This window comes from Gracilinanus agilis, chromosome 5 (assembly GCF_016433145.1).
Source record: "Gracilinanus agilis isolate LMUSP501 chromosome 5, AgileGrace, whole genome shotgun sequence".
Classification (NCBI taxonomy): domain Eukaryota; kingdom Metazoa; phylum Chordata; class Mammalia; order Didelphimorphia; family Didelphidae; genus Gracilinanus; species Gracilinanus agilis.
In genome coordinates, this window is record NC_058134.1 from 282,276,389 (window position 1) to 282,302,443 (window position 26,055).

Sequence of the window (26,055 nt, forward strand, 5' to 3'; positions counted from 1 at the left end):
GAGAAAAAAAAGAGAGAGAGAGAGAGAGAGAGAGAGAGAGAGAGAGAGAGAGAGAAAGAAGAGAGAAGAGAGAGAGAGAGGTGGGGGAGAGGGAGAGATGAGGGGGAGGTGGGTAGAGAGAGGGAGAGATTTACTTATCACTAGCCCCAGGGAGAGGAAGGAGTTGAAATGGGAGTTGGGGAAATGGTGTGGGACACAACATACAAAGAAAAAATGGGCAGTAGAGCTCAAATCAGTGAACTGGCCACATTTCAAATGTGGGAATCTCAAGTAAACAATGCATTTTCTTCTCTCTTCCTGCAGGGAAGCAGCAGGGCTCCAGAACAGATGGGCAGAGACTGAACCCCAACGCCTACACCAAAACACTCCAAACCCAGCCCCTGGACAGGATGGCCCAGCTTGCACCATTCTCTCACCTCCGGCCCCACTCTTCCTCTGCCCCGTTGCTCTCTTCTTTAGCATCTTCTTTTTATGGCAATTTTGTTTTATACCATTTTGCTTTCCAAATTCCCCTCTGCTTCTCCCCATCCCACTGAGCTGTCCCTTCTGCAAAACCACCAAAAAGGCCATCATGGGTTTGTGCACACGCATGTGCCTAGCACTCACTTTTGCAGGATTTCCCATCACTGCCCAGGCTAAAGCCTGAACGACAGCGGCACGTCCGGGCTTTGTGGCTATTGGCCAGAAGGCAGATGTCTGAGCAGCCTCCTGGTTTCCCATATTGATCGTTCTCACAGGCATGGCTCCTCACTGTAGGGGGAAAGGGAGAAAGGATCAGGGAGCCCACTTTTCCTGTCCCAAGACTGGAGAAGGTTCCCCCCTTAATGCTAAATAGGCTTCCATCTTAACCAGCCCTTCATTTCCCTCTCCAAGGGTGGGAAGGAAAAGCTCCCCATCTCCCTTTTCTGCCTCTGAGTTGGTGCTCCGGTGAGAACGGAATGCATCTGCTCAGAAACCTGGTTTTGGCGACCATCCTGTCCCTCACTAGCTTTGTAACCCCTGAGCGAGTCACCTAACTTTTCTCAAAGTTTTTGATTTTTCTTCAGCCTTGATTTCTTCCTCTACCGAAAGGGGACACCATCACTTCGCTGCCTGCTTCCCAGGGCTTTTGTAAGGAAAGTGTTATGTAAACCTGGAGGCATTCTAACTAAGTGAGTTGTCCTTAGGTTCGCTATTCCTAATAAATGGGGTTCACGGAGGCAGGGGGTCCTCAGGAGGCTACCAGTGATTCTAGAAGACCCGGCCGAAGGTCCTTCTTACCTCGGGGTTGGCGCCGTTGGTGATAAATATGGAGAGCCCCCCCCTTGTCCACCCGAGTGACCACCTGGTATTCTGTGCTGTTGAATCGATTCACTCGGATGACACTCGTTTTCTGCTGTGAGTTGGCATTGTCTGAGTTGGTGGCGTACAGATAGTTCTCAAACACGGTCAGGCCATACAGGTGCTCGATCTAGGGAGGAATGGGAGGAATCATGTGAAATGGAAGGAATGTGGACCCCCTCCCAGCCAGATCCCAGACACCCCAAATGCCATTTCCTAAGCTTTGTGCAGATCTTCACTCGTAAAACCAGGGATAAGACAGTCTTGCCTTTCTCATAGGATTACCGTGAAGATCAGAAGTAAAAGGGACAGCTGGTTGGCTCAGTGGATTGAGAACCAGGCTGGGAGATGGGAAGTTCTGGGTTCAACTCTGGCCTCAGACACTTCCTAGCTGTATGACCCTAGGCAAGTCACTTAACTCCAAGTGCCTAATCCTCTGCCTTGGAACCATTACATAGTATTGTAGAAGGTTTTATTTTATTTTTTAATTTTAAAGATCAAAGGTACAGAGAAAGGGAAAGGGACAGGAATAGACCTGTAATTTGACTGGTATAGGGACTCCCAGGTGAGGAAACTCCCTCTGCCAATGCAAGTTGGCACCTCTCTCTCCAGTCTTGGAGAGTTGTTGGGAGCACCGAGAGTTTAAGTGACTTGCCCAGGGTCACACAGCCAGTGTATATTAGAGGCAGGATTTGAACCCAGATCTTCTTCGCTTTGAGGTTCTATCATGTCATACTGCCTTAAAGATAATGTAGTTTTGTTATCGGAGGGAAGCCACATCCAGGGCCTCTCACACTGCCCTTTAGCCCAAAGACTCTTAATCTGGAGCTTGTGGGTTTGTTTTTACAAGAATATCCGGAGAAGTATATTTCAATATAATTGGTTTCCTCTGTGACTCTATGTATTTTGCTTATGATTTTAGAAACAATTCTGAGAAGGGGTCCATGGTCTTCCCCAGACTGCCAAAGGGGTCAAGGACTCTACTGTATCAGCCCTAACCTTCCTTGGGATGCCCTGGGATGGTGGTTTCTCTCCTCACCCGGATACCCTGAGATCATAATTCCTGCTTCTCAGCCAGGAGGCCATATGATGATGCCCCCTCATTCCTAACCAGCACGCCTTGGGATGATAATCCTCTTCTTCCCAACCAAGGACCAATGGGCTCTGGACCTCAGGCACCCAGCCAGGACACTCTGGGGTAATGATCTCCTCGTCTCTTAGCAGCATGGCGTGGTGGGACAGTTCTGGGCTGGGAAAGGGCTTAGAAATCATCCCCACTCGCCCATCCTCACCAGGATGCCTTGGATGATGGTCTGCCGACCCTTGCCCTCATAGTCCACCACCTCGATGTAGTCCAGGTAGGCATCGGCCCAGTACACAAGCCGACTGACCAGATCCAGAGTGATACCATGGGGGAACACGATCTTACTATCCACCAACTTGGTTCGGTTCTGCCCATCCATGTCACAGCGCTCCACCTTTGGGATCTGCCCATAGTCCGTGAAGAATACCTTCCTGTAGGTGGGTGATATATGACATTGAGGGAGTTTCCCCACTGGGTTTAGTAAGCTCTCCCTCCCCACAGCTCCCCCCCAACTCTCTGCTCTCCCTTGCCAAGGGAGAGTAAGATGTATCAGTGTAAAGGAGGGGTTGGGTTCCTCACTCCTGGCTCCCCTTGTGCCCACCCCATGCCCCCTCTCACCCCATGGCAGGGTCAAGAGCAATGCCCTTGGGATTGTAAAGCTCCACGTCCAACAGAGTGACACAGGTGTCCCCATTCTGGTTGCACACAAAGATTCTGTCATCGATGTCATCCACAAAATAGAAGTTGCCCGTGAGCCAATCAATGGCCATCTGCTCCACATCTGGGTGTTGTGAGAACACATTTTGTGAGTAGGAACCAGCCCCAACCAAGGCGCCACCCGCCCTTCCTTTGCACAACCTTCCCATGGATGACTTCCTCCCCTGACCCATGTAAGTCCTCTCCTTTTGGTTCTTAACCACTTTTCATTACCACTTCCATTAAACCTTCCCTAACCATGGCGGCCCAAAGTGCCTTTTCTCCCCTCTCATCCACTAATCCTCCCACATATCACCCCTGCTGCTTCACACTGGGTTACCTTTCTAGGTCACCTTTGTTTCCCCAAAAGTCATCAAGAAACTGATTCTTAGGCTTTTGTATCCCGTTCCCAAATGGAAGGAACTCACATAGAGTCCAAGTACTTAGCTGCTTAATAAATGCTATTGATAATAATAATTAGCATTAAAAAAACCCTTAACCTTCCATCTTAGAATCAATGCTATATATTGGCTTCAAGGCAGAAGAGTGGTAAGGGCAGGCAATGGGGGTCAAGTGACTTGCCCAGGGTCACACAACTAGGAAGTGTCTGAGGCCAGATTTGAATCCAAGACCTCCCATCTCTAGGCCGGGCTCTCCATTCACTGAGCCACCCAGCTGCCCCCCCCCCCAATAACTAGCATTTTTAGATTGTTTTAGGACTGGCAAAGTGCTATGCATGTTATCTCAGTTGATGTGAGGTAGGTAATATGATTATGCCCACTTTACAGACAAGGAAACTGAGGTGGATGGTGAATAAGTGGCTTGCTCAGGTTCACACAACTATTAAGTGACTAGGATAAGATTTTAACTCAGAACTTCCTGATTGCAAGTCTAGCATCCTATCTACTTTGTTGCTTGGCTGCCTAACAAATGTTCTTTGGTTGGCAAGAACCTCATCTCCCTGCACCCATCTTTTTATTTTCAATTCCTTTCTCCATGTCCTTGGCCCTATTTCTTCAAAGACCCAAGGTCTTGTGGGACTGAGATAAGCCAGGGTCATTTGGGATCCCTGGGTAGCTGTGGATCGTGGGACTCATATCTGGGTCCCTCCATTCTGGCTTCCCCTGCCATGGAGTGAGAGGGGGAATGGGGTGGGCACAAGGAGGACAAAGGGCAGAGGCTGGGACAATAGGAATCATGAAAAAGGGAAGTCTGATGAGAAATGGAAGGTGACAAGAAGTTTAGGAGAGATTGCTCCAGCAGAAAGTCCTGACTCAGATAAATTCTCACGTGAGGGTCCAGACACGGATGTGGGTTTCTATTAGCTGATTCCCCTATTGGAGCATTCTTTTACATCAATGTCCCAAGCACAGGGACTCTCTTGTTTGAAGAAATCTTTGGTCAACCAAAGTTCTTCCAGCCAAGCTCTAAAAGCCACGTGAGCTTTCTGTTCCACTCGCGTGGCAGCCCTCCTTGGTATTTAACCATCTCCCTTAGCTAGAAGAGTCAGTCCCCAGAGGAACAGCTAAGCAAATTGTGAGCCGTGAATGGAACCGAATATTACTACTCGTCATTCAGAAGTGATGAGCATGGGACAACGGGGTGGCTCATGGATAGAGAGCAAGGACTGGAATGGGAGGTCTTCAATTCTAATCTGACCTCAGACACTTTCCAGCTGGGTGACCCTGGGCAAGTCACTTAACTCCAATGGCTTAACCCTGACCATTCTTCTGTCTTAGAACCTATCTGTTGTATTGATTCAGAAGGGAAGAGTTGAAAAAAGAAAAAGAGAAAGAAATGATGAACATGAAGAATTCAGATAAATCCAAGAAGACATAAGAAATGAGGTAACAAAGGCAGACAGCAAGGCTGGTCCTGGACATTATAAAATCTATTACCAGAGGAGTTCTAGAAGCATTTCTAGTCTATTAAAACCTGCTTCTCTTTTGCTGGCATGGTCTTCATAAGGCTGCCGGGATGCTATGGTTACCACCATGCCCAACAACAATGCAATAATATACCTGCTGACTATAGCCATGCAAACGCAAAGACAAAAGAGGGAATTCTAATCAATAAACTTGTCTCCAAAGATGTCACATTAGAAAATGCACTTCGGTCCCTTTGCAGAGGCTGGGGACTCTGGGCATGGGACAGGGAATTGAAAAGATGATTGTCAGATTGTGGTTAGCTTGGTGACTTGTGCTGAACAATTTCCCCCTATCTATTTCTTCTTTTTTACTTTTCACCTTCAGAAATGGCTCACTGGGTGTAGGAGAAATTAAAAAAAAAGTCCCTAATCCCACTTAACAATCTGTCCTGGACCCCTAGCTAGAGGTGGAAGGAGTTAATCATTTTTTATTTCTCTCTCCCTCCCCAGTTCTCCAGACACAGGGGTTGCTTGCCCATAGGAACTTGGGGGTGTGGACCAGGAGGGCCAAGAACATGGTTCCCTAGGAATTTGGCTGAGCTCTGATACTGACTCACAGTCACAGGACTTGGGCCCAGGGAGGAAGGAGGAGCATGTGGAGGTAGGGAGGGGGAGGTACAAAAACAGCTGGAGATGGGACGAAGGAGAGAGCAAACTCCAGGCGAGCCCTAAATTATCCTTTTTGGAGAGTCCCTACTACTTCACCCAAGAAGAAACACAAGGGGGCTGGGCAAAGACAAGGTCTATGAGATTGGGCATATGGATCAGATCTTTAACCCTTTTGAGGGTTTCCTGGACCCCTCTGACAGTCTGGGAAAACCCATGAACCCCTTCTCAGAATTCTGTTTGTAAGGGCATCAAAAAACAAACTTTAGAGTTCAAAGGAAACCAATTCTACCGAAATGCAGTTATAAAAACACATGTATATATATATATATATTATTTTAAAAACCCTTACCTTCTATTGTAGAATCATAATTGTGTATTGGCTCCAAGGTAGAAGAGTGGTGAGGGCTAGGCAATGGGGCTTAAGTGACTTGCCCAGGGTCACTCATCGAGGAAGTATCTGAGACCAGATTCGAACCCAGATCCTACTGTCTCTAGGCCTGGCTCTCCACCCATTGAGCCACCCAGCTGCTCCCCCAAAAAGCTATATATATATATATTTTTTTTAAAATTTTAAACCCTTAATTTCTGTGTATTGACTTATAGGTGGAAGAGTGGTAAGGGTAGGCAATGGGGGTCAAGTGACTTGCCCAGGGTCACACAGCTGGGAAGTATCTGAGGCCAGATTTGAACCTAGGACCTCCATTCTCTAGGGATGGCTCTCAATCCACTGAGCTACCTAGCTGCCCCAAAGCTATATATTTTTAAAACTCAAACTCCCAGTTTCCAGGCTAAGCATCCCTAATCCACCCAATTCCCCCCAAATCCTAATCATCTTGACCTCAGCCCCTTTCTTCCAAGAGTCTCTCTAGCTCCCAGCTCCATTCAGATTGGCTTTGCTTAGAGGTTAGTATTGTCCCTGATCCCTGAGAGACCAGTCTTTTCCAAGGAGGATGGAGATCCGAGGGCCATCCTGGGGGATTCGGGTAAATCATACTGGATTCTCCCCCAAAAGGAATGCTTTTTGTTTAGGTTAAAAAAGGAAGGTTTCAAGGAGAAAATCCATCCTCAGAGCTCAAATGTAGCTTGGTGTATGGGGAAGCTAGATGGGCAATCTCACCTTTTGGCTTTGGGGTGAGAAGGGGCAGTAGGTGGGCAGAGGAGAGGAGTCTATTAGTTATGGGCAATTTGTCTAACTATAGGACTCAGAATGTTAGGGGATTTTGGTGGCATCTGGGAACAGTGCCATCTCGTTTCCTCTCTCCCAAGATGTAACAGTAGTTAACATTTATATAGCATTTTAGGCTTTGTGAAACACTTTACATATATTATCTCACTTCAGCCATATAATAACTCTGGAAGATTGGTGCTGTTATTAATCATATTTTGCAAAAAAAGGAAACTGAGGCTGAGAGAATCTAAATGACTTGCCCAGGATCACATAGTTAGTTCGTGACTGAGGACAAATTCAAACTTAGGACTTCTTAACTTCAACTTCAGCAATACTCATCACAAAAGAAAAAGGACTTTAAGGTCCATCTTCACTCTCCAATCCAGATCCTGGACTCTCCTTTGTAATGACCTCCCCAAGGTACCCTGACCCCTCTCCTTATCCCCCTCTATTCCACAAAACAAAAACACGGACTCTCTCCTCCTCTTCTCTAAATTAGGGATGGGAAAAGAACGCTACCCACATTCAGAGGAAGAACTACAGGAGGGGAAGCAGAGAAGAAAAGCAACTGCTTGAACACATGGGTTGAGGAGGACACGATTGGGGAGGTAGACTCTTAATGACCACTCTAGAACAATTATCAATAATATGGAAATAGGTCTTGATCGATGACACAGGAAGAAAGCAGTGGAAATATGTGTCAGCTACTGGGGTTGGGGGGGCGGGAAGAGATCAAGAACATGAATTGTGTAACCATGGAAAAGATTTTTCTAAAAAATAACAAAATTCAAAAATAAATAAACAAACAAACAAACAAATAAATGAAGGATGGGAAGAGAAGAGATGAAGAGAGGGGGTGATACAGAAGCCATTTTGTGCCTCCCATCTCTCCAGGAAAGCCTCAGGAGGGCCCCAGCCCCAGTGTCCCTTTCAGTATTTTTGCAGTTAAAGCTGCATATTTTCCTGCAAAGCCCTCTGGTATCAAAGCCACCCAGATCATTTCCCTTTCTCTCTTAAATCCTATGTATCTGTGTCCCTTGAGGAAGCCGGAGGAGCACCAGGAGGGGAGTTCCCATGGCTTTCCCCATCCTTCACTGGTGTCCTGCCAGATTTAGCTCTTTGTAGTGGCAACGTTTGGACATGGGAATATGGTCAAGGCCTACGGCTGGAGGAGAATGGACCCAGAAACCCCAATTATTCCCCAAACTATAGTTGATGCTTTTAAACTCCAGTGGACTTGCTGTTCCTCTCTTTTCCACCAGGGTCCTCATCTCTCCATGTTTATTCTAGGAAAGGATGCCTCCTCTCCCTGAGCCACCAATCTCCCAACCTGTCTGATCCCAAAGATCCCAAGTGGGAGAGCTTGGAATGGGGGTAGAGTAGGACAGCCTTTGGAGGAGGATCTCAGCAATACGGGAGAGGGAGTCTGGTGATCAAGGCTTATGAGGCGCAGAGGCCACACTGGAAGGATGATGTAAGAGACTTTCAGTTCCAGGCCTCAAAATAAGCTTGGTTTTGTGTTGATCCTTTCTGGGTACCACCCTTCCCTCTCTCCTCATCGGAGGTCCATCCGACATTCTCCACCCCTCCAGATTGCTCCAGCTACTCAGATGGTCAACATCTACTTCCTCAAATGAGTGTTCCTTCCAAAAAAGCACCCATTCCTCTCCTTTCCAAGATAGATGCCTCCCCAAACATTGGAGCTGGGATTCGGCTCCTGGAGCTGGGTGTCACCCCCAAAAGAAGGGCCTTCACTGGACAGAGACTTCATCCCATATAGGAGAGCTCTCTCCCCCACAGAAGAGAGAGAGCTTAGCTTCTCCAGGCATCAGTTTCTTCATCTGTAGTCATCTTTGATGCCTTTAAACTCCAATGGAATTGATATTCTGCTCTTTTCCAACAGGGTCCTCATCTCTCCATGTTTATTCTAGGAAAGAATCTCTAAGATTCCTTCCAAATCTATGATTACATTAGGGGGCTGCAAAGCTAGGACAGTCCCAGGATGTGTGGGAAGAGGGTTCAATGGCGTTGACGGTCATTGCCTGGTCTGTCCGATGGGTGGTAACCCGGCTGCTCTGGGGTTAGGATTCCATTTTCTCCTCCTCCTTCAGACCCCAGACCCCCCCTTTCCCAGCCCCTCTTGTTTCACATGCAGCCCTGCAGGGGCCAGAGAGGAGGGACCCATCCCCAAAGACTGGTGAGACGGGAAGGGATCACTTAGCTAGCCAGAAGCTTTGTTTTTATTTCACCCTAGAAGGAAGGGCTGGAAGACACAAGAAGGAAGCAAAAGGGTTATATGGCGAGCACCTCTCAGAACAAACCAAGGAGAGATTTGACAAGATTATGGCTGGCTCATACCCACGGGGGTCAAAGTGCCCGGGTCTTGTGGTGGCAGTAGCGTGTGTATGTGGCGGGGAGGGGGGAAGGGGTATGTGTGGCGGGCAGGCTAGCAGGGGGAAGGGCAGAGAGAGATATCCTTAGCTCTCCTTACCAGAAAACCTCTAACCCAGACACCGTTCTCTTACCACCCACTTCCCCTCGGCTCACTTCTCCTTCCAAGTTGGTCCTTTCACAGGGAGCTAATATCAGGGGCCGGTGTCCTCCCTGTCTGAGCCTGGCTGCCTAGCTCTTCTTTCTCTCCTGCTAAATTCTGCTGTAGAGTATCTGTCTCTTACTACTGGGAAATCCATCCTAAGTTCGAATCATCCCCATCCCTCTTGCTCCAGTATGAAAACAGAGGGGGGCAGGGCGGAGAGAGGCAACTTCAAGGAGACAGCGGGGGAGTTGAGGGCCAGGAGCTGGATCCAGGCCAGGGAGACAGGGCCAGCCCTGACTGGGCCAGAGGGAGAAAGCAAGAGCCACTAAATTATTATAGGAAACTCAGAGTCAACAGGGAAAGTTAAAGCAAAACATCGACTGCAGGAAACGGCGACTGAGGCCAAGGGAGCAGAGCACCCCCTCCAGCACACTCACTGGCTGCTCCCTGGGGACCCCCGAAAGGATCCAAAATGGAGAGGAGAGCTGTTGGGGGTGGGGAAGTACAGAGAGGAAACTCAAGGGAGAGACAGCTCAGCGTCTGCTCTGGGAGGAGAGGGGATACCAGGGTAGCAGGAGGTAACTGCTTTTCTTGAAGTCCCCCTCCTCCCCAAATCTCTAACCCATTTCCTGTTGTGATTTTGAAATATGAAAACAGAGAAGGAGAGAGAGGGAGAAAGAAGGAGAGAGGTAGGGGTGGGGGGGTTAGGGAAACAGAGAGAAAGAGAGAGAGGAGAGAGAGAGAGAAAAGAGAGACGGAGACACAGAGAAGAGAAAGAGAGGAGAGAAAAGAGAAAGAAGAACAGAGAAAGAGAGGATGGAGAGAGTTCAGAGAAGGACAGAGCCACTGAAAGAGGGGAGGGAGAGAGAAGGACAGAGAGAAAGAGAAAGAGAAGAGAGAGAGAGAGAGGACAGAGAGACAGAGACAGAGAAGAGGGAGAGAGAAGGAGAGAGGACAGAGACAGAGAAGAGAAAGAGAGGAGAGAAAAGAGAGAGGACAGAGAGAAAGAGAAAGAGAGGAGAGAGGACAGAGACAGAGAGAGGAGGGAGGGAGAGAAAAGAGAAGAGAGAGAAAAGAGAGAGAAGGACAGAGACACAGAGAAGAGAAAGAGAGAGAGAAAAGAGAGAGGACAGAGAGACAGAGAAAGAGAGGAGAGAGAGAAAAAAAGAGGAGGGAAGAGAGAGGACAGAGACAGAGAAGAGAAAGAGAGGAGAGAAAAGAGAGAGGACAGAGAGACAGAGAAAGAGAGGAGAGAGGACAGAGACAGAGAGAGGAGGGAGGGAGAGAAAAGAGAGGAGAGAGAGAAAAGAGAGAGAAGGACAGAGAGACCGAGAGATGAGGGAGAGAGAAGGACAGAGACACAGAGAAGAGAAAGAGAGAGAGAAAAGAGAGAGGACAGAGAGACAGAGAAAGAGAGGAGAGAGAGAAAAAAAGAGGAGGGAAGAGAGAGGACAGAGAGAGCATACACAGAGAAAGAGAGAGAGGAGAGAGAAAAAGAGAAAGAAGAGATACAGAAACAGAGGCAGAGAGGCATAGAGGCACAGAGATTGACAGAGCGAAACAGAGACAGAGAGACATAGAGACAGACAGATAGGCAGAGATAGACACAGGCTGAGAGACACGGAGAGAGAGACAGAGAGACAGAGACAGAGAGAGAAGAGAAAAGAAAGGCATTAAGGGGCCCTGCCAGCTGGACCTGGAGACCCATTTCCCAATCCAGCAGATTGAGGGGGGGGGGGGAGGAATCTTCCCACCCGGCCGCTCAAACCGCCAGCAGAGGGCCTCCTTCCCCACCACATGCTGGGCTGGGTCCAGAACTAGCCCCAAACTGCAAATTGCCAAGTCATTTGAGCTAATCCCTGCCCCTTTCCAGGACTCTGGCTCCCACCCCAGGGCCTCGCCACACACACAAAGGGCCATGGAGATGCTAAATACCAGCCCCCCAACCCCTTCCAAGCCCGGGCTCAGGCTCCCAGTGTCCACCCTCATTCCCTCCTGCTGCAGCATAAGCTCATTTTCTGGCTCCAGGAAAGATTAGACCTAGAGGGGATGCGAGGCAAAGCAGCTTGGACCAGGAAACCCAGGGACAAATGGGGGAGGAAGGCCTGAGCTTCACTGGAACATCGGATGTTGCCAAGTCTCCCCTCCCCCTGAGCAAATGGTCCTCATGGACAGACTAGTAAGGAGCCAGGGCTGTGCTGGTAATACTTGGGGGAGGATTACAGCACTAGATCCAGGAGGGCTCCCTGGCTGTGGAAGGCCGTGGCACGGAGGCTCTCCCAGAAGACCTTGAGGGGCACCGTCGGGTGATGGATGGAATCATGAAAATACAGATTTGGATCCCATCTCAGATATGGACAAGCTGTGTGTCCTTGAGCAAGTCCCTTTAAGCCTTTCTGGGACTCGGTTTTCCTAGTCTGTAAAATGGGGGCAGGGCAGATTCAGTGGCCTCTAAGTCCTCTTCCAGATGGCTATTCCTTGAATGCATAGGCTGTTTCATCACCGGTTCCCCGGAGGCTTTGCATGCTTTAAAAATATTTGTTCGCTTTCAATGGAAGATTGGGCGTTGGGGACTGAAATGTTGGCCACACACAAATCTGTCTGGGATGGACAGAGCCCTCACTGGTCTACACACTCTTACTTACTCTCTCCCAGGCAAAACGGAGAATGGGAGACCTAGTGAAAGCAAGCCCTCACAGAGACAAGAAGGGGTGCCTCATGGCAGGGCAGCACAGGCTGAGAGGAGGATCCACCCCCGACCCCAAACTTCCGCCCAAAGAGCCAACAGAAGAGCAAAGGGGCCGGACAGACCTCTCGCCTCGGAGGCATTCCCCCACATGAGCCCATCCCCAAGCTCTTCTCCTCCTCCCCCCCAATCCTGAGAGCAGGGGCCACTTCTGGACGCAGGCTGTACCAATCCAGGCTCATGGATGGACCACAGAGATGGATCCCCAAGGGAACCCAGGCACTCAGGGGAAATATCGGCTCCTCATCTGCTTTCTCTAGATTTCTGGGGTATTTTTGTAAAACCCTTCCCTTCTGTCTTAGAATCTATACCAAGTATCCATTTCAAGGCAGAAGAGTGGTAAGGGCTAGGCTATGGGGGTTAAGTGACTTGCCCAGGGTCACACAGCTGGGAAGTGTCAGAGGCCAGATTTGAACCTAGGACCTTCTGTCTCCCAGCCTGGCTCTCGATCTGTGAAGATGCCTAGTGGCCCCCATTTCTGGGGTATTTTAATTTCCGCTCCCTAGTGTTTTCCTTGATGGAGGGAGGGCATCAGTGGCAGGCTTCCCTTCCCCCTCCCCTTATTTACAGAGGAGGGGGCAAGGCAGGACAAAGTGTTTGGACTCCCTGTCTCCCCAGATAGATATACAGAATCTGGGGCAGATCTCTGACATGTGGTCCCCTTCTGGCCTCCTCAAACCCAGAGGGTACAGGGAGCTCAGAACCCATTGGTATTCGAACACCCCATCCTGGGTCAAGGGACCATTGGGGCACAAGAATCCATGAAGCCCCCTCCCCTGGACCCTTTGGCTGTTGCAAAGGAAGGCTCGGTGGGTTGGGGGTGAGGAGGTCTTGCCTCATTTCCTTTCCATTGCCTGTCAAAGACTGAGTTATATCCCTTGAAATCACCCTCCCAAAGAGAAGGTCGGGGTTCAGCTTCCTCGCCCCAGGCCCCAAAGGCTAAATCAGACAAGAGTGGGCATCCACAGACTTTCCTGGGAAGAAGGATGAACTGGGGGGGGGGGGAGGCGGGAGGGCGCTGATGGCAGGGGAGCCAGGGGACGCTGGCAAAGGGACCATAATTAGCCTTCCCAGGCAGAGGCAAACAACCATTTTGGGGGGGACGGGCAGACATCCGGGCGGCATTAGGGTGTATGTTTATGTGGCTGTGAGGTGTGTGCCAGGGCAGGTAACCCTGGAGGAGGAGACTTTGTTCCATTCTCCGAAGGGGCCTGGGGAAGAGCTCTGTAGCCTCTTTTGTCCATCCTGCACACACCTCTTCAACCAACCCCCGAATTCTTGAAATCTCCCTTTTCCTCCAGGCTCCTGGACTCTGCACCCAAATGGGGCCCTAATGAAATAATGAGTAGGCAAGATCTGTTTGCCAAATGAGGTGGGGCTGGTTTAAGGCCATTTCCTGTTTCTCAGGAGGCAGAGAAGAAGGGGACAGGACAGAACTAGGGTAACCTCCTCCTTCTCATGGGGCACCCACCCTTCCCCTAGGGGTGGGGAGGGAACTGCAGGAGCCAAGAGTTTGCCTAGATCCGCCTAAGTGAGGCCCAGGGAGTTGGGGTGGGTTGGGGGGCAGGAGATGCAAGTCTGGGGACTGAGAGCCCCACTTATGCCACTTGGAGGATGATGGTTGTACTGCTCCCCAAATCCATTATACAGGGGTTGCTTCCTCCTCAGGGCCAGAGAGCCAGGACTCCTTTGGAGGGCTCAGCTCCCTAACCAATGGGCCCCCACAAAGAGTCAGTATGCAAACAGAGTCCAGTCTGAGGAGTCACTCTTCCCAGAGGGGGCCTGAGAGGCAGAGGGACAGGAGAGACATCCTCTCAAGGGCATCCCTTTTAGTTTCTAGTCTGTTTGGGGCTGCTCGAGAGCTAATTAATTCAGGGAGCATAGTTTCAGATACTTCTCCCTCCATAAAGGTCATCCTATCCTTCTTTTTGCTTCTCAGGCTCAATTCACCAAGACAGAGGTCTCTTCAAAGAAGCAGATGGCGAAGCCGTCCTTACCTCAGGAAGTCTCTCAAAACTCACTCATCCTCTTCCTTGCAGTCCAGGTGCTCTCTTTCTCTCTCCTCTCTCTGTCTCTGTCTCTGTCTCTGTCCTTCTCTCTTTCTCTGTCTGTCTTTATCTGTTTCTGTCCTTCTCTCTGTCTCTTTCTCCTTTCTCATTCTCTCTTTTTCTCTCTCTTGTCTCTCTGTCCTTTTATATCCCTGTCTTTCTCTCTCCTCTCTTGTTTATTCTCTCTGTTTCTGTCTCTGTCCTTCTCTCTGTCTCTCTGTCCTTTTCTCTGTCTTTAACTCTCCCCTCTCTCATTTTTTCTCTCTGTCTCTGTCTCTCTGCCTCTCTCTCTTTCTCTCTTGCTGTCCTCTTTTTTCTCTGTCTTTCTCTCTCTATCCTTCTATCTGTCTCTTTCTCCTCTGCCTCTCTGTCCTTTTCTGTCTTTCTCTCTCCTCTCTGGCTCAGTCTCTGGCCTTCTCTCTTTCTCTGTCTGCCTCTATCTCTCTTCTCAGCAGGAAATCTTGACCTATCTGCAAATCAGAGTCTCTCAATGATTTGGGGGGCCCCTTCCCTCTCTGACATATGAATTAAATTCCCCAAAGTCTTTTTCTTACCCAAGTTTCATTTGGTCAAGGCTCTGTGGGCCATGCTTTGTATAAAAGCACCACAGATCAGTGGGTGAGCAGCCCTGACCCTTGTTTTAAGAGGGTGGATTTTGTTTAAGAAGCAATTTTTTTTCAAAATACAAAACTGCTTCAAGGAAGGGTCTATGTCAGCCAATGCATCTTCTCTCAAATTTGTGCAAACCTACCCTGCCCAATTCTGCCCACATTCGGTATCTGAGGAAAGAACCGGAGGCCTCCCTTCCAACCATAGCACATGAGAAACGGAAGGTGGTAATGGTGTTTCACAAAAACACTAGTGCAAAACAAGTCATCACTTTCCCTTCTGAAGTTCCCTATTGCACCATCGCTCTCGTTCACATCATCAAACCTACTCCACCCTGGATGGTGGGAAGCCCTGAGGTCAGCCCACTCCATCTCAGAATCCCAAGGGCCTTGAGGAGGGAAGTGTCGATCGAGCCTAGCTTTGAGGCCCCAGACTGAAATGGTCGGCAAAGACTACTGACAACCTAAGTGGCAATCTTGCCTTCTTTAGCTGTAGGCTGAGAAGCCCGGGTTAGACTAGATCACGGGTTCTTCTCTTTATGTAACACTAACCCCTCTGACACTGGGGAAACCTCCAAAAGGGTTTGGTCTTTTAACCTTTACCTCCTGTCTTAGAATTGATGTTAAGTATCAGGTCTGAAGCTGAAAAGTGATAAAGGCTAGGCGATGGGGGTTAATTAAGTGACTCGCCCAGGGCCACATAGCTAGGAAATGTCTGAGGCCAGATTTGAACCCAGGACTTCCCATCTCCAGACTTGGCTCTCTATCCCCTGAACCACCTGGCTGCCCCCAGAAATGTTTTCAAATGCACAAAATAAAGTAGGTAGGATTGTAAAGAACAATTATCCAGTTTTCAAAAAAGAAAGTTCATCAACAACTGGTTAAGAATCCTTGGACTATGTGTCCCCTAAAGTCCCTTCTAGTTCCCAACACCATGATCCCAGTATTATCCAAGGAAGATGTCCCTGCTCTATTCCATCTGGCCTCTGAGATCATAGGAAGTCTCCTCCAAGGTCTAACTGTTTTCTTCCTACAACACTCTCTAGCTTCCTTGGGTCTTTTAAAATTGATTTCTTGTACTGGAGCTGTAATTTTCATTGGTATAGAGATCTCCTGATAGGGAATTCCTTCTGTCAACTAGCACCTCCTCTCCGATTGATATTTCTAGGGTGGTACCCAGGGCATTGAAAGTTAAGAGACTTGTCTAGGGTCATTCACCTGTCATGCATCAGAGGTGAGACTAAAATCTAGGTTTTCCTGACTCAGTCAATTCCCTACTCTCTCAGTTTTTTAGAAGAGAGGGCTATATCCTTGTCCTCATTCTTTAGAGATGTTTCCTCAGATCCCCTCTCAGTTTCCTCTTTGAATTTCCCCCCTCCTAATTCCTTCCTACAGTGGGCTAAGTGGCATCCTGGCCAGCCTCTAGCATCCATAACCCTAGGCCATGAGCAAAGGCATCATCTTAGCTCACCCCCTGCCTCTATCCAAGACAGAGAATATACAAGTCGCCCTGTTCAAATCCCTGACTTTGAATCAGACAGATGTAATTCAAACCATAATCCTATATCCATATCAGACAAGAGCCATTCCATTTGGATACCCTGCCCCGAGAGCAAACAGAAGCCATCCCATCCACCTTCTCGTCTATAAACCACACAGGAGTTAGCTTTCAGGATCGCACATTGCCACAGCAGACAGGAGCCACTCCTTCCAATCCTATGCTCTCACATCAAATGTGAATCATCCTATCCATCCTCCTTTGTCTGCATCCTAGACTGGAGTCATCCCGTCCACCACTGTCTCCATACCAGACAGGAGTCATCCCACCTTCACTGGTCTTCATGCTAGACAGGAATCCATCTCCCTTTGTCTCCATTACCAGACAGGAGTCATCCCCTCCATTCCCCCTTGTCACCGTACTAGACAGGAATCATGCTATCCAAGCCCCTGCATCCACACAGAATATAAGTTATCTTGTCCATCCCTATCCCTTGTATCCATGTGGACAGGAGTCACATCATCCAACTCCCTCCTCTCCATCAGTCATCCCATCCATCCCACTGTCTACATATTAGAAAGAAATCATTCTGACAATCCTGAACCTCCACATCAGGTATATGTCATCCCATCTACCCTCCCCTGACTCCATGTCAGATAGGAATCATGCTATCCAATCCCCTTGAATCCACATCAAATGCAGACCATCTCAACCATCTTCCCTTGACTCCATGCTGAACAGGAATCCTCCCATCTAATTCCTTTACCTCCACCCTGCCCCTGCATCAAATGGAGTCATCCCATCCATCCACCCTCCACCGTTTGCATACTAGACGAGAATCATCCCATTCGCTTTGCTACGTCCACATCAAATACAAGTCGCCCAGACTCCTGACCTCATATCGCACGTGAATGATACCCATCCTCTTTTGCCTCCATGACAGACAAGGGTCCAACCTCCTGCCAGCAAACTGGACAGAAAGATGACTATTCATCCTCTTGTTTCATCACCCAGTAGGAATCATCCCATCCAATCCCTTGCTTCCATATCAAACACGAATTATCCCATCCTCCTTCTAATTTCCATGTTAGATGGGAATCATTACATTTATTCTCCTCTCCACAAACCAGAAGGAGCCCTTCTGTCCATGCTCTTGTTTCGACACAAGTCAGGCAATCCATCTTATTGCCTACCCTGCACCTTAACTGCTGCTAAGAGGAAAGCTGTGCTACTATAGCGGGTAGTGACTCACGGTGCAGACTGAGAGAGATGTTGATCGAATACTCCTCCACAAAACCTTTGAGACCAGGCATCCGTGCACACTTCAGCAGGGTCTGGGCAGCACTGTCCCCTACGTGCACCCAACACACAGTTTCATTGGCATAACTGAAGTCCATGGCAGTAGTCTGGCGGGTGCCCGTGGGTGTGATGGTGGGCACTGGCACCCCACTTAGATATGTGGCCAAGATGTTCTGGGAGTTGGCAATCAGTAACACAGCGGGGCGGTCTACTGGCTCTGGGAAGGAGAGAATGAAAGAAGAGTCAAGGACGCCCCATCCTGGCTCTGAGCTGAGAGGTCAGGAAAAAGAGCTTCAGGGAAAAGGGGAGAGAGGAATCCTGGGGACACTGACAATTAGATATATCTTAAAGACGTTAGTTAACCCTTGAAAGTATTAAGTATGACACATACCAGCTCCAGGGAGAGGAAAAAGTGAAAGAACCCTGTCCACACAGCTCCAGTAAGAGAGAAAGGGCACCCTCCCACCAGATCTCACACACACACAGAGGATCAGGGAGAAGGCTCCCCACCACCTCCATTCTGATATACACAGAAGACATAAGAAAAGGAGGAAGAGGGAGAAGAAGGCACCAGCATGACCACCACACTAGCTCTAAGGACACAAGAGAGAGAAGAACAAGGCTGCAATGGGGCTCAGGGTCCCGCTTGGTCTTTCTGGATATACATACCATTCTTGGCCTTGCAGGAGCGGTTGTCAGGTTGTAGCAGGTAACCTTCCACACAGCTACAGGTAAAGGCTCCATCCGTGTTGGCGCACACCTGGCTGCATGTTCCATAGACGGAACACTCATCAAAGTCTTTGGGAAGAAAATACACAGTGAGACCCAGTGGTCACTAACCTCTATCTGTCCCCACACCCCAGGCCAAAGAGATCCCCATGAAAGGCACTGACTGCTTTCCATCCTCTCCTCCATGAAGCTTCCTTAACCCTGGGCTGAAGGGAATTCCTTCCCCCTTCATGCACCCAGAGGACTACCTTTTTTACTCCTCTTCTAACAATTTAATTAATTAAATATTCATTCAGTGCTTACTCAGATATGCAGAACATAGTAGGAGGCAAAGGGGAGACAAGAAGCTCATGGAAGATGGGCTCTCTTCCCTCATGGAGTTGACAGCCAAGTAGGGGGCTCTGTGGCACTGTCTCCTCATGTATTTATCTTCTTCCCTTGGTTTTTAGTGACGCTGCTCTCCCCTGGGTCTTCTCCTACCTGTCTGACCATTCCTTCTCAGGCTTCTCGGCTGACTGGCATTGCACATCATCTCCCCTAATAGTGGTTAAACCTAAAGCTCTGTCCTGGACTCTCTTCTTTTTTCCTTCCATCTTCTCTTTCAATGACCCCATCAGCTCCCAGGAGCTCAACTATCATCTCTCTGCAGCTGACTAGAAAACCAGCTCGAGTTTTTCGCATTGAATTCAGGCCTACATCATCAGTGGCCTACTGGAGATTTTGAACTGGCTACCCCACAGGCATCTCAAATTCAAGATGTCCCAAACACAAATACTTTCTCTTTTCCCCAAGCCGCTCTTCCACAGGAACAACTTGGAGTCATCCCTATCCTCCTTCACCCTCTCTTGCCATTTTTTGCCTTCTCCACACACATGGACAACTCTTCCTAGTTTCCTTCTCTCCACTCATTTGGTCACCAGCTGAAGTCATCCCCTTTCAGCTGGACTTCCAATGACTTCCCAAGTATCTCCCCTTTCCAAAGTGAAATGCCCCCAAACCAGATCTGAACCTTTGACTCCTCCACTCATAAAGCAGTGCCTGATTACCTCCAGAACAAGTACAAACTTCCCTGGCATTTAAAACCTTTTACTGACTGACTACAATCTACCTTCTCTTCCTGTTATACTTATCCCCTCCCTTCTCCCCAGAAAAACTTTAATCCAGCCAAACTAGTCTCTTTGGTGTTCTTCAAACACAACACTGCCTCTCCTATCATTATGCCTTTGCATCAGGTGGTCCCTCATCCCTGCAATGAACTCCCTTATCTCTGCCTTTTAAAATGCCTGGTTTCCGTCAAAACTCTGCTTAGATGTCACCTCCTCTATGAAACCTTTCCTGATTTTCCTAACTGCTAGAGCCTTGTCAAATAATTTACCTCGCACTTATATTTATTTATATGTATGTAGAAATTCCATATTCATATTTATACAGAAAATTTGTATTTACATTCACATATAGAAATTTATATCTATACATTTTGTGCTTATTTATGTTTAGAGAGAAATTTTATGAATTTATATTTACATATAGAAAATCTCGATTTACTTATGTCTTATGCTTATTTATATAGAGAAAATGTATACTTATTTGTGTTGAAATATAGAAATTGTATATTTATGTATGTTTTGTGTTTATATTATATATAGGAAATTTATACATATATAGAAAATTTATATTTATGGAAAAGTTTATACTTATTTATATTTATATAAATTTTATTTGTATACAGGAATTTTATATTTATGTATAAGTTTTATGCTTATATATTTATATAGAGAAAATTTATACTTATTTATAGATATATAGCAATACATAACATACAAATTTTATATTCATGTATAAATTTTATGCTTATATTTATATGGAGAAATTCTATTCTTATTTATATTTACAAATAGAAAATTTATATGTACACATGGAGATTTTATATTTACTACTATTTACACATAGAAATGTTATATTTATATAGAAAATGTATATTTATTTATATTTGCACATAGAGATTTTCTATTTATATATAAATGTTATATTTATATTTACACATGGATATTTTATATTTATATTTATACATAGAGATTTCATATTTGCATATAAATTATATATTTATATTTACACACAGAAATTTATATTTATAAATTTTATATTTGTATTTATACATGGAGATTTTATATTTATATATAAATTGTATACTTATTTCTATTTACTCACAGACGTATATTTATTTCTATTTACACAGAAATTTTATATTTATATATACATTTTATATTTATATTTGCACATGGAAAATTTATATTTATATTTACATAAAATTTTATATTTATTTCTATTTACTCACAGACATTGTATATTTATTTCTATTTACATATAGAAATTTTCTATGTATATTTCTAAATAGAAAGTTTAGATTTGTTGGGAGCTAGAAATGTAACACTAGTTTACATAGCTCTCATCAAGATTTTGGATACTGTTTCTGAATCTTTGAGAGAGAGAGAGAGAGAGAGAGAGAGAGAGAGAGAGAGAGAGAGAGAATAGGATCTTGGAGATACAGTTAACAGTCATCTGGAGAGAGTTAACTGCCATGGCTGAAGAGACCATGATGCAGAGAGCGCAAAGACTAAAGAGACTTCTTTCCAAAGGCTCTGAGTTAACTGGAAAGGAGTCTGAGGAAACATTTTGAGAGAATTAAATTTAAACCGTTTGGTGGAGAAGACATCCTAAGAAAAGACTCTTAAGTGCTATTTTGAGAGGACTGGATTATTATTCAGATCGTGGTGCAAGCCTGGAGAGTCAGTCAGCAGTCACAGTTGACAGTTACAGGTTATTCTCGATATAATCTTTCTCACAGCTGACTACATTGTTGAAATACTGAAGTGTGCCTCTATCGTTCATTATACAATAGATAAATTTTATGGCAAATAACATTGATGTTTATTAACGTAAGCCTAATTAGACTGGGGGGGGGGTGAGATGGAAGAGAAAGAGAGAGAGAAGAGAGACAGGGACAGAGGAAAAAGTGGTTTCTCTGGTTTATTTGTAAATTGTTGTGGGGGCTGACTGACTTAATTCATGAGAGGGATCATACATTTCTATTCATTGATGAGGAAATATCAGCACCTACCCTGAGACTGCCTTAGAACCGGGTAGAGGAGGAACAAGGAATGAAGCAGTATCAGATACGGAAGGATAAGGGTTGGAATGGTTTGGTTGTTGGCCAGCGAGGGTATTTGTACGTTCCCTACACGGGTCAGACATCCTAAACCCTGTTCTACTTCTGTGTGCACGTGCTGTCTCGTCCTATTGAATGTCAGCTCCTTGATGGCCAAGGCTGTTGGATTTTTGGTTTTGCATCTATAGGTTCTATCAGAATCCCAGGGACATATGAGGCTCTTGACAAATGCTTATTGCCTGACTGATTTAACTACAATATAAAATCAGACATACATGATACATATGTAAAGTCTGATCCTGACAAGCTCCATTGTCTACAAGATAAAATACATGATTCTCTGCCTGACACTTCAGGTTCTCAGCAATCTGGTTCGAATCTATCTTTCCAGAATCATTTCACATTATGCCCCTTAATTACCCTTGATGTTTCTGTCAAATTGGACTTCTAGCTGTTTCCTGATCGTGGTCTTGGTGCATCTGCACAGGCTTGGTATGTACATTCTTCTCCTTCCCACCTACTGAAATCCTTTTTTTTTTTTTTTCTTCAGGGCCCCGTTTGGCTGCTATCTTCTCTAAGAAGTCATCCCTGATCTTTGCCTGGAACTGCTCCCCCATCTCCTCCCTGGCTGACTATGATGTCTCTTGGCTCAACATGTTCAAAGAGCACTTTGTTGGGATCTTTCCTTAGCCCTTATCACAACCTGGACAATATGGTATACTGGAAAGAACACTGGAATAAAAATTAGAGGACCTGGATTCAAATCCCACATCCATGACTTATTAACCTGATTGGCCTTGGGAAAGTTATCTAAGCTCTCTCATCCTCAGGCTTCTTAGCTGTAAAAAAGGAAGACTCTGGACTAGATCAGGGGTCAGCAAATTATGGCCAGAGGTCCACATCCAGCTTGCCATCTGTAGCTTCCTCTATTTTAAAACTTCATTTAAAAATATAATAAGAAAATTATAAATAAAATAATAAAAATAAATAAAAACAAAACAATAACATTTTATTTTAAAATATAACAAATATTTAAAATGTAAAAAAAAAAACATCTTAGCTTATAAGGGCATTAGTTTCCCAACTAGTTCATTCCCAAGGTCCCTTTTACCTGCTCTATGCCAGAATCTAGGTAATCCTGACCTCGTACCATACTTGTTGATGTTATAACCACCCCCAAAGGAAGGTGAGGTCTTTGAGGGTAGCGCCTGTGCCCTTGCTCATCTTCGTGTCCCCACAGGCTAAAGTTGAACAAATCTTTGTTGAATTGATTTGAATAATTGGTACAAACAAAGTTTTAGGAAAGGTCGAAGGGGAGAAAGTCATTAGTGATTGGGAGTACTGGGTAAATCATTACCTAATATCGAAGAAGCCTCCAAAGCAGCTGAGTTGTGCTTTAAAGGTTGAGAAGGAATTCAATCAGCTTCAAGGGCTAGGGAAAAGCATTTGGGGCACACAATCCAAGAGTGTGAGCAAAGACACAGAGACAGATGAGGACAGTACTCACAGAAGATAGGAAGTACTCCTATCTGGCCAGAGCAGAGAGTATGCAGAAGCAGATGAGGCTGGAATGGTAGGGTGGTGTAGAATTACCCAGAGCTTGGAATGCCAAGCTGAGTTCAGGCTTTCCTGGAGAGTCCCTAGATGGGGAGCCATTCAAAAGTTTTGAGCAGAGAAATGATACAATTTGGCCCCATCCAGAAGGGCATGCTGTGTAAAGGATGGATTGGAGACGAAGGCAGGGAGAAGACTGGTAACGAGAAAGGGGAATAGGACCATGAGAGAGGTTCCAGAGGCAGAATCAACAGGGGGAGGCAGTTTTTTGGACATGAGAGAGATTATTTAAGAGGGAAGAATCAAAAGCAACTGCAAGTTTTCCAACCCCGAGAAAGGAGAAATGACTTTCACCCCTTAGAACTCTCCTAAAACTTTCTTTGTACCAATTGTTCAAATCAAGTGAACAAAGATGTGTTCAACTTTAGCCTACAGGGACACAAAGATGAGCAAGGAGACAGCTGCCACCCTCAAAGACCTTACAATCTGGTGGGGGTGATAAGTGGCCTTTTATGCTCTTTATCACACTCTGCCTGATATGGAACAGAAATATTCTGGATGTCAAAACTACCTCCACTATACTTACCAGCTACTCATTTATAACTTAGTCTTCCAGAACTGCCTGGATCATTAATAGATTAATTGACTTGCTTGGGGTCATACAGTCAGTATGTCAGAGGCAGGACTTGAAATCAGGTCCTCTTGATTCCTGGGCCAGCTCTCTATCTACTATATCACAGTCTCTTAATTTTGCCTTAGAAAAGTTATTTGTCTGTCTTATCTCTTCTAGTAAAATGTAAGCTCCTGGGGGTGGGGGAAGAGACTACTTTTGATCAACCCCAACCAGCTAGGATTTGGCCAGCCTGACCAAAAAAACCCCAACACAACCCTTATCTTCTGTCCTAGAATCAATACTAAGTATTAGTTCCAAGGCAGAAGATCGATAAGGTCACACAGTTAGGCAGTATCTGAAGCCACATTTGAACCTTGGGCCTCCTATATGCAGACTTGGCGCTCTATCCACTGAATCACCTAGCTGTCCCTTGCTTCTTACTTTTGTCATGCGCTTTTTTAGTTTTGATCTGATTGAGGTCTGTGAAATGGATGGAAATGACTTTTATTTCTGTCTTGGTATCCCCAGTGCCTCACACATAGGAAGCACTTAATAAAGATTTGTTGATTACTAATCTATTAATTGGTCATTCTGGCCATAGCATCCAGCACAGTGTTTAGCATGTAGTAAATGCTTAATATTTGTCTATTCACTTGATTTCTCTCCCCTTATCCTTCCTCCCTCCTCCATTCCCTCTCTCTCTTTAATCACCTCTCCAACCCTTTATCTTTTCCCCTCTATCTATCCTCCCTCCCTCCCTTTTTGACTTTCTCCCCCACCTTCTCTCTTTCTCCTCTCCCCCTCCCTCCCTGTCTCTCTCCCTCTTTCCCTGTTTCTCTCTCCCTCTCTCTCTGTCTTTCTCTCCCCCTCTCTGTCTCTCTCTCCCTTTGTTTCTCTCTCCCTCTCTCCCCTCCCTCCCTCTCTGTCTCTCTGTCTGTCTTTGTCTCTCTGTCTGTTTCTGTCTCTCTAACATCTCTCTCTCTCTCCCCTCCCTCCCTCCCTCTCCGTCTCTCTGTCTGTCTTTGACTCTCTGTCTGTTTTTCTGCCTCTCTAACATCTCTCTCTCTCCCCTTCCTCTCCCTCTCTGTCTCTGTCTCTCTATCCATCTCTTTCTCTCTCTCCCCCTCCCCCTCCCTCTCAGTCTCTGTCTCTTTTTTACACACACACACACACACACACAGACACACACATACATACAGACTCACACACATACACATACCTTTGCAGCTTTTATTGTCACTCTGGAGCTGGAAGCTGCTGTTGCAATAACAGGAGGGCCCACTGAGTGTGGGGACACAGTGATGTTGGCAGCCTGCTCGGGAGCAGTTGGCTCGGAGCTCTGGGGAAGGAGGAAGAGATGGTTACACGGACACAGAGTCCCATCATGCCTCCCTGGGGTCCTCTCCCCTAGGAAGGTTTCTGGCTCTTCCTTAAGGAAAGGAAAAAGGACAAATGGTATCCTTGCCTCTGGCCTAAATAAGAAGATGGGGTGACCTGGGGCCGAGGACTCATGGGCCATGATATTCAGTGTGAGGGAGCGTGCCTCCCCTCTGAGCTCCACCTTCTGTCCTGCAGCTTCCCTCCCCCAACTTTCTAAGAACCCTGCTATTTTTGCCTTGGGGTGGTGGTGATGGTGGGTAGAAGAAACAGGAGGCCGAGGAAGCAAGACGTGGGTTTCTCTCTGCATCTTTTCTCCATTTCCTCCTTCTGCCCATGACCCACTTCCACCCAGAAGACAGAGGTGAATGAACTGAAAGGAGGAAGAAAGTGTGTGTGTAGGGGAACAGCTGCTCCCCCAGGCCTGAAACCCAATTAGCAGTCCTCGAGTGGGGCTGGGTGGCCCAGCAGGCCAACCACAAAGACCCCTTTGTCTATCTACCCACCAAGCCCCGGCATCAGAGATTGAGAACTGCCTGATCTGCTCAAAGGTTTAAAAGCTGTAAGCCTGGCAGAGGGAGCTTGGGGGTATTGGGAAGCAGACAATAGGGCTGCATCTATTTCTCCCCTCTCCCCAACGAGAATTAAAATGTTCTATTCTTTGGATCCCAGAGCTGAATATTCCCTTTTTTGGAGGCAGGGGAATGTCAGGGACTCCTGGGTTTTTGGGCATAGTTACAAGCCCCAGGAAGCTGATAAGCTCTGAGTTCAAACTCCAGGTTTAGATGTTTGGTTTTTGAAGGTGGGGGAGGAAAAAAACATTGTGACTTCAAAGAAAATGACCTTTAACCTGCCCACTTTTTGACCCCTGCCCCAATGCCCCTTGAAATGACCAATACAGGTGAAAAAGGGGGTGGGGGTGAATGAGAGTTCAAACTCTGGACCCTCTGCGTTCCCCCATTTCTACCCCACAGGCTCCAGAGACAAGAGCCAAAACAAACAAAAAGGAGGAAGAAAAAAAAATCTTTTGCAAATTCCTCTCCTCCCCACCCCCTATCCTCAAACAGTGAACAGAAT

At 46.6% G+C, this 26,055-nt stretch overlaps 1 protein-coding gene across 1 annotated transcript in view; it reads right to left on the minus strand.

Moving 5' to 3' along the window:
• LRP1 (LDL receptor related protein 1) overlaps nucleotides 1-26,055 on the minus strand; it is a 117,512-nt gene that overhangs the window by 80,189 nt on the left and 11,268 nt on the right. The window contains exons 4-10 of the mRNA XM_044679937.1: nucleotides 24,821-24,940; nucleotides 18,209-18,337; nucleotides 17,493-17,756; nucleotides 3,023-3,185; nucleotides 2,613-2,835; nucleotides 1,261-1,450; nucleotides 607-750 (exon numbers count right to left, since the gene is read on the minus strand). Of these exons, the coding sequence (XP_044535872.1) occupies nucleotides 607-750; nucleotides 1,261-1,450; nucleotides 2,613-2,835; nucleotides 3,023-3,185; nucleotides 17,493-17,756; nucleotides 18,209-18,337; nucleotides 24,821-24,940 (1,233 nt within the window). The remainder of the gene's footprint in view (nucleotides 1-606; nucleotides 751-1,260; nucleotides 1,451-2,612; nucleotides 2,836-3,022; nucleotides 3,186-17,492; nucleotides 17,757-18,208; nucleotides 18,338-24,820; nucleotides 24,941-26,055) is intronic.